Below are 9,114 nucleotides of genomic sequence, written 5' to 3' on the forward strand. Positions count from 1 at the left end.
GCATCCAGGCTGGCCTTTCTGCATTCAGGGACCGAGGGACAAATGGATATTTTGGCGAAGTCTTGCTGGCTGCTGCCCCTTCTTCATTGCTTCACCCCAATGAATACTTTAATTTTGCTGCTGAGCCAAAGAAACTTCTCAGAGGCCAGTAAAATGGCTCAACTCCAGTTAACATCTCAGCCCACTCTGCTGTTCTCTCTGGGGTGGATGACCACTGTGCAACAGAGCTGCCTGTGCAATAAGAAGTCTGCAGAAACTCACCCACCAGCTTTTTTTTCATGTATTTCGATGCAATTCTCTTGCCTTCTTCATTTTTCTTGCTCTTCTGGCCTCTCCAGTTTGTCACCTTGAAATACATAGGTCTCCCATAATCAGATCTCACTCCTTTACTTGCTGAATAGACATGCTAAATATAGAAGTCTGCGTCTCTGCACTGAGAAATTTATCTGCTGTGGCCAAGTGATTGTTTCACATGACTGGCATGGAGAGGTCATACAGACTGCAACTTCAGTTTGGTCAGTGGTGGGATTTTTAAGATCGCTTTATTAGCAATTTTAAGAGCAAGTAAGTAAGTAATAATCCCTTCTATGTTTATAATTCCCAGCTTAGAATTGGTAGCTTTCACTACCCAGCTTGGTAGTGAAAGTGATTTCTTGTCTGCGTTTTATCTCAACTCCCTCCTCTTCTAATGCATCCGTACGGAGCTGACTGCGTGGAGAATAGTAACATGGAGTTTACATAGGAGGAGATGCACTGGAGCATTTGTTCTGGGAGGAGATGATAAATTTCCATGCACACGAATACATGTGCACTGCATAAGAAAAGGGGAGGCATGAGACCTGGGAATTCTCCATCAGAAGGTGTTAATGACTCCATGGATGTTACACCATGGCAGACTTTGATCCACAGAGACCGGTTTGCATTAGAAGATAAGTAAATGTAAACACAGCAGACCAGAATCTCTCCTGTCTTATCACTGCACCATTTCGCTGCCTTCAGTGGTATGGTTAATATTTTGGGGCAGAATAACAGCTGATAAAGGTGTAGTGCAAAAAGCCTGAAGGACCAGCTGATATAAAGAAGAAAACATTTCTCCTCTCGCACTCACTGTCCTGATGCATAATTTCTTGAACGAAAGAACAGTTTTTGTTGTCAGAAGCACCTAAAGAAGGTGCAGTCCTAGGGGGCAGCGGGCATGAAAGCTTGAAGGGAACAGGTGTGAGCCTGGCCACGCGAGGGGTAAATGGCAGCCGGGGTAAAGCATGTGATGCAGTGGTGGTGGTCGCTCTGGAGTGGTGCACACCCGCAGTGTGCTCTGGTGTTAGTACAGCCACTTACAGGTACCACAGTAATTCATCTGGCAAGGGTAGAGTGAGCTGAAAAGCTGACTGAAAATCAGGCTCCAGCCACACAGCAGGACAGGCATCTGGGGACGTTCTGAGGGCTTCTTTGAAGAGTAATTGACTGGTTTTGTTAGAAATGGGAAATAAGGTTGTGCAAAAATTTCAGCAGCGGTAAAATTTGGACTGGATCCTTCCTCAGTACAATGCATCATAAGCCCTAAGTTGTTTCCATCCCACACTGGCCATGAATTGTGTGATGGGCTAACCTGCCTGAGTGGGACAGAGGTGAGGTGGGAGGACACAGGGCTTGCAAGTTGAGTGCTCAGTAATCCTGCTGCCACGCTGACTGTTCTCTCCTCCCCTCTGCAGGTGAGAAGCCTTACAAGTGCTCGTGGGAAGGGTGCGAGTGGCGTTTTGCACGGAGCGACGAGCTCACAAGGCATTACAGAAAGCACACGGGTGCAAAGCCCTTTAAATGCAACCATTGTGACAGGTAATGCAGCCTCCTAACACGGCGTTCAAGCAACATGTGGACTTCATGAGTGGCATGGAGCTACCAGCTCCCCGAGACAAGAGACCTGGCTCCCAGCAGAGGGGCCCCTTCTGGCCTCCTGTCCCGCTGCCTCGATCCCCGAGCCAAGGAGGGACCCTCCACTCTGCCCCTGTCCTCTCTGCCTCAGTGGCCAGGCGGGCTGGCAGAGGGGGAATACTTCCTAAGCAGCCTAAGCTGTTTCCATCCCACAGCACAGAGAAAGATGTGGAACCAGGTGTAGGTTTGACTGGAACCTGCCGGTGTGTGTTGTGGGCACAGGATTTGGTCCATAGGGCAGCTGTTCTTAATACTCTCAAAGCAGAGAAGAAGTCCAGAGGGCCCTAGACCACTTCAGTGATGGACCTCTCAACAAAGCATCTCCACAACTTTCCATCTCCTGGTTGTATGAGCCTGGTGCCCTCACAAAGGCAGGGCTCCCTCCACCTGCTCTGCTTCAAGGGCTACCAGAAGCACCACCGTGCTGCCTGTGTTTCAGCAGAGTGGTCAGCAGAAGCTGATGGGCCCCACAAATATGTGGGTGTACAGTGGGGGGATGGGGAGCATGTGTGGCTGTTGCACCACAAATCTATAGGAAACGTCTAGGAGAAAAGGACTTAATTTCTGTATGATCATTGTCTTCTCTTACCACTGAGTCCAGGGCTCCATGCTTCCCCAGATGAAACAGGGGAGAGTCAATGAAAGACAGCAAAGGGCTTCATTTTCAAAAGCACAGGAGTGATTTAGGCACATCTGACAATTCAAGTTCATGGGGTTGTTTTGTCTAGGATCTTCACATTCCACACCTTCATTCTGTGTGGACCCAGGTTTAAAAGCCTGACAGATGCCCAGAGCCAGGGTTCCTGAAGAGCCTGTCATGCAACAGTCCTCCTCTGGGCACTCAGAAATGAAGGGCCAGTTTTGCCTGGCGAGCTGAGCACCCAGCAGCTCCCAGTGAGAGCTGTGGTTGCTGCCGCTCACCGCCGATTCCTTTTTGCAGTCCTCACTGCTTTAGCTGCTTGAATGAATGATGAGGTCATCTGAAAAACCTGGTCATCCTTGCTTGGTGCTGAGTATTTTTGAAAGCTGGGTTCTTTGAATTTAGAAACAAAACCAAAAGAAAACCCTCCTTCCCATCCTCAGTCCCAATTGATAAGAAATTAGGGTGGAGCAAAAGCAATTACACTTGTAATGACTCTTGACAGCACTGACAGGATCAAACAATGAGCACTTCTCCCCCTCGCACCCCCCCAGCTGGAGATTGGCAGTGCCCTGGGTGAAACCTGGATCCACTATTGAGTAATCAAATAATGTGCTTGCATCTGAACATGTTATCCAGCTAATCCTATTTATATATATTTTTAAAAGAGGCTTAAGAAAATTACCCATCTTTTTAATGCAGCACTAAGGTTCTCTGCTCTGATAAGGAAACATTTTGTAATACAATAAAGGCTCTAGGAAGCCTCTGGGTACACCAGACCAGCAGAGAACATGCACGGAGAGAGGATGTGTGGGACATAAACAAGGGACCCCATCCCTTTATGGGAAGGAAATTTGATCATTTTCACATCCTGCCTTTCCAAGAGCTTCATCTCCTTGCGTGCTGTTCTCCCCTTGTCTCCCCTCTTCTGGTCCCCCTTCCCCCATGGAGGGCTTCCTCTTGGATTATCTTTTGTTTTATCCCTGGATTATCTTTTGTTTGCTCAGAATGAGGGACAGGATAAGCCAAGTAGGGACCTCTGGAGTTCTGCTTTTGTATAAGCACCTGTGTGAAGGAGAACAGTTATGTTCCCTGTTTTAAATGTAAGGCATTGCCTTTCTTTTTTCTTTCCTCTCAAGAACAAACTAACCATCCTGGCCCCACAAACACACACGTACACACACACATATATACAAAGCCCCAGGGTTTCTGTGTCAGGACAGACAATATTTTTAGCAGAGATCTAAAGAAATACAGTCAGTATTTTCAACTCCTCAGTCTCTTTCAGCCCTTTGTTAAGTATTCATTCTTCTCCCTCTTTTCATTATCCCTTCCTACCTAGGTTTTTTCTTTGGCAGCCAACTCAGTCACTACAGTCGAGAGATATATTCCTGCAATCATCTAATGCATTTTCTGCTCTTCCACTGAATCTGTAGATGAAGGAAAAATATTTATTAATAAGTTAAGAGTGCTGGGGATTGTGCACTGTTAAACTCCATGCACATACCATCTGCGTGTGGTGGCAGGAGACAGATTTGTCTTTACCCTCCCAGTCAGTTGTTGCAAGCTCGTAGAGTGAGGGTGCCTGTTCTTCATTTGGCCCACTCTGCCATACCACTATTTCTCCTTCTTTTCTCATTCACAGATCTCTCCACTACCACCTATTGCAGATGTCACCTCAAGCAAGCACTGAAACCTGTGCCTAAATCTGTCCTTAGCTATTTAGGCAGACTTCTAATGTTTAAGACACTCCTTCCTGAGCCAGGGTTTCCAGCTGGAGAACAGTTTCTCTGTATTTGAACTGCTACCCTTTATTGCACCCACCATTATTGACAGGAGTTGTAGTCACTCCCTCAGACATTCTGGCTTGCTAAACTTTAAGGAGCCTTTTGGAGCTACTTTTAACAATGACGTAGCACAAAACATATGCCTGTTGTTGTTCAGAGGTAAAGGCCGTACCTTGGCAATCAGAGCATGAAAGTGGTGATGCAAATAGCAAAGAAGGGGAATGTTGTGCACACAATCTGGCTGCAATTCCCTTCCCAGGCTGTTTTCAGATGCGTTTGTGTCTCTGACCTTCTGCGTACAGATCAATTTTAAAACAAAAGAGATAAGAAGATGTGATTCTCTTCTCCTGCTGTCCCAGCTCTATCCCGACACCATGCAGCCCACAGATCACATTGTTAGCTATAGCTGGCAAACTACCACTGGTTTGAGTAGCACCATATGTACTGCAAATGGTGTGTGGTTTGGTGGCAGCAGGGTAGAAAGGAGAATCAGCTAAAGTGGTGCGGAAAGCAGTCTACAGGTCCCTAGTGCCTTCCAGACACCAGGGATATGCTGGTTATTAGCATTCCCCGGGAATTATGTTCTTCAGAAGCAGAGGCTAGGGTTATGTTTCTCACATACAGTGCAAACCCTCAGCACTCCAAGGGGAAGAGGATGACAGGGTAGTGGCACTCGCTTGTTCTGCATAAGTAGGTGTTTAGGAGATAGCAGCTTAGTGCCAGACTATTGGGGTGTATATTCCTCTCTGTGTGTGTGTGCGTGCACGGTTTCCTTTTTGACAGTAAGCACACTTAGCTGGAATGCACACATCCCACAGTGGAGAATCCACAGCTGGTAAGAAAGATGGCTGAGCAATATATTGTCTTCTCATCATAGTTACCTTCGCTCTTTCTCCTGCAGAGGCTTCAGTGCTGAGCAGTACTGTGTTGCTAAGGAGATAAAGCAAAAAGAGAAAGGAAGGAATCGTGTTTGGGAGCAGGGAATTTATGTATCACGCATCACTGTATGACTTTCAGAATTAGGGTATCTTATTCTAGCACAAACTGTCCTTTCTAGGGAGAGCTGGGCTGGGGGAGGAGTGATGGGGAAGATCGTGACGGGCCCATGTACAATGTGCAGAGCTGGCCTGGAACTAGAAGAGGTGTAGAGCTCGAGGTGTGGAGCAAGGTCTTGTCTCACGGGCAGGACTAGAGACCAGCAAGCTGCTGTTTCTTAATTTGTGAAGAAAGGAGCTTCCCTTGACAGCTTATCCTGTGGAGCCTCTTCCACTGCTGCCTCTAGTTCCAGAAGGAAAAAAAATGCATCCACTGATCAATAGCTTTTTTTGACAGTGTGATTTAGCTGCAAAATTTTGTAGGGACTCTTTTACTGTTGAAAATAAATGTCCGCATCCACTAGCCTTACCAAAAGATAGAACTAACCAAATTAGTCAGCAGGAGAATGTGAAGAACTGCTATTGTACCATTTTATTAGCTATAAATTAGCAAATATGGTACCATTTTATTGGCTATAAAAATATTCTAGAGCTGAAAAATATACTAGATGCTAATACTGTGGTTATTGATATGAAACAATGTATTGAATCCATATTTTTAACAGATCTTGCTGTGCTGTGACTCAGCATACATTTTCCTGGGTTGCATCTATAATAGAGACAATCAGAGAGGAAAAGCCGTGCTTGGGTGGTGGTCTTATGACTAGTCCTAGACTGAAGTGCCAGCTGGTGCATGTCTTTTTGGCAGCCGCTCAAGCTGTTGTTTTGTTTTGGCAGCCCTTGTAGCCAGAGCATGCTGCTTTCTCAGTTTAGACTGACGAGAGAGATGTTGGTCCAAGGGTGTATTTTGGCACCGTAGGGCTAGAAAATTCTAGCTGTGCTGAGCCTGCTGTGTTGAAAGCCAAGTGTCCATTGTCAGATTCGCGTCTGTCTTACTGTGCTTCATGCAGGAGCTTGGAGGAATGCAGCCTCCATCCTATTTTGAAGTCTGTCTTCTTAATTTTTGCCACTCTGAAGGTATTAACCTGCTTGTAAGCTGCTACAAATCAGTAGAGAACAGCTGACTTGAGCAGAGCTATGCTCATCCAGAGAAGATTAGTATCTAGCTTTTCTTGCGAAAGTCGCCTTCTTATGAAGTTTCTTTGTTTTAAAAATGCACCTCTCAATAACTCATCTCTGCATGTAGATGCAGATAGATTGCTTGTGCAGGGGAATACTGCCAGCAGGACAGAAAAGATCCCCTAACTATTTAAAATCTCTTCATTTTTATAGTTCTTCTCTTTCTCAGCCTTTCTCTGCTTAGGAAGTTTATCCTCTGGGTGTTTGCCTTTAGACTGAGTGTTCTGGTTCTTTATCTTTGGTTTTTGGCTTTTTTTACTGAGTAGTTCAATTCGTTCTCTTACCTTCTTCCATCCGAAAAATACAAAATACTCAACTACTGCTTTTTTGGAAATACATTCAGTGCCCATGTATGACCTATCCAGATTCTCACAATAAGCCATTTGGATATTCTTCAGACCGATATTAGTGGCTCTTTTATACTCTAAATCTGCGGGGCAGTGAAAAGACATTCCAGGCAAGTCAGTTCTGGAAGTAGCTTTTCATGATGCCCTCGGAGCCTACAAAAACAGTTTACTCAAAAGCCACAGATATGTGGTTTTTGTGTGATACTTATAATAGATGTGTTTTGCTATTAGTAAAAATAAATGAGCCAGTGTTTTATGGCTTAGGGTGGAAAGAAGGCAAGCCAAGATTTGCAGGGAACTTGGAAACCTCCCATTTTTTAGTGCTCAACTTGAAGCATCTAGTAGAAGTCTAATCTCTGACAGTGTCTGAGCCCTGCCGCTCTGACAGTCAGGCTCCATTTTAGGGCTTTGGGGTAGGCAGCCAGAACCATTGCCCGCTTGTCCTGTGGTTTGCTCTCTGGTGCCATACACGTCTTTAATGACACTGTGATGGTGGGTGTGAAATGGGTTGGTGCTTTCAATCCCATTTCTAATGGGTATGAAGTAAAAAAAAAGTTTTTGCTTACTGGCAGTCTTGATAAAATGGGGTATATATTGAATGACAGGGAAGAAAAGCTCTTGTTCTCCTGAGAACTTATTCCCCTGATCACTCTGACAATATCTTGGTGGTGTGAAGTGCCTGAATTTGGGCTGCTGTTCCTGCTGCTGTGAGTGCCCTGCAGCATGTCTACTACAAGGCAGCTGTTCTAGAATAGCAATTCCTGATTAACTCTTTGTGGGGTTGCTCTTCTCCTGGACCAAGTATGTTTTATTCTGAGTATCTTAACCCACTTCCCCAGTGGATTAAGTCATTTCAGAAGAAGGCAGTCATAAGCCTTTAGAGAGGGAGTTAATCAAGAATAGATGCTTCATTTCAAATTCATGCCCTACCTTATTCTCAATTAACTGCATGTTTAGACCAGCCCTAAAACTCAACTAGTTCTCTAGGGTCACCACTCTAAGTCCATCTCATCAGCATCCATCTACATGTTGAGTCAAAACATTACGTTTTCTTATGAGATGGAGAAAAATTGCTTTGTGGATAAAGAACAGAAGTTGAAAGCTGAAGTCCTGGTGTTTTTTTCTGGTTTTACCACACTTCTTGTGTGATTTATAATTCCCTTGCCTTCTCTGTCTCTCAATTTTCACAAAATAGGCATAATACCTTATCTTCTGTCAACAACCTTCAGGGAGATAGCATTCATCAACATCCACATATTACCACCCAGATTCCCAACAGAGAGAAAGGGAGAGCTATGTAGCCTGATGGATTGTCAGCCTCCAAACTCTGAACCAGCTTTCCTTCCAGTTTGGAGTTAGAAATGAGAATTCAGCTTTCAAAACTGCCATCATACTTCAGTGCTTGTTGCAGGTACTGGGCACTTGAGAAAGCTGGTGTTTTTTTAAACTCGTGTTGCTGAGTACTTGAGCAAAACTGGCTTGTTTTATTTCGGTTTTTTATATGCACACACACATTTACACTAAATATTTGATTTTATACTACAGTTGCATAGATGAGCACTCTTGCCTGATGTTTGACTCAGTGAAAAAAGGGGGAGGGAGACTAACAGAGAAAGGAGAAGAGTGGTCTATTTAGCTGCCAAAGAGCCAGGATAGTTGGCCATCTGTGGTCACAGAGGTCAATCACACAGGGTTTGGTGGCGATCCATAGATAATCTAAGGAATGTCTCTAAACGTGGATATATATTTGCTCCTGTACATACGGAGGAAGGAGCAGGAACCCTGTTTTCCCAAATCCTGTATTTATTTCATTTCCCACTTGCTTTATTTTGCAGGTGTTTTTCCAGGTCCGATCACCTCGCCCTTCACATGAAGAGACACATCTAAATATCAGTCAGCTTGGCATGGATGTCATCTGAGCTAAGTGTTGTGAGATGAAAGTGGAACTCAAGTTACAACGCGCTGCCTTGCAGGAGAAGAGAACTTGATCACGTGTAATCCTCTGTACAGAGACCACACGCTCACACTGTCATGCACCCAGTTATACTTCAATACGTACATCGGTTCTTTATGCCTTGCCCCAGCTGGATGGGAGAAGATGCAGGCGAGGAAATGGTATAGAGGTGAAGTCAACGAGAAGGAACAGTTGCTTACAGTTCTTCGTCCCTCTTGGATTTGTTTCCTGTTTTTGCCAGTGGAAATCAAAGAAAACGGAGGAGGCTTCCCTGCAGGTGGACGGCAGTAGGAGGGGCTTATTTAACTTGCTTCTCAGTGCAACTCAATAGGAGAATATG

At 45.0% G+C, this 9,114-nt stretch overlaps 1 protein-coding gene across 1 annotated transcript in view; it reads left to right on the forward strand.

Annotated features, from left to right (window-relative positions):
* The window catches only part of KLF7 (Kruppel-like factor 7 (ubiquitous)), a 56,696-nt gene extending 47,832 nt beyond the window's left edge, over positions 1 to 8,864 (forward strand). Inside the window, exons 3-4 of the mRNA XM_009332014.1 lie at positions 1,713 to 1,836; positions 8,656 to 8,864. Of these exons, the coding sequence (XP_009330289.1) occupies positions 1,713 to 1,836; positions 8,656 to 8,707 (176 nt within the window). The 3' untranslated portion in view covers positions 8,708 to 8,864. The remainder of the gene's footprint in view (positions 1 to 1,712; positions 1,837 to 8,655) is intronic.
* The last annotated feature ends 250 nt before the right edge of the window (positions 8,865 to 9,114 follow it).

This window comes from Pygoscelis adeliae, unplaced genomic scaffold (assembly GCF_000699105.1).
Source record: "Pygoscelis adeliae isolate BGI_AS28 unplaced genomic scaffold, ASM69910v1 Scaffold160, whole genome shotgun sequence".
NCBI classification, from domain to species: Eukaryota; Metazoa; Chordata; class Aves; order Sphenisciformes; family Spheniscidae; genus Pygoscelis; species Pygoscelis adeliae.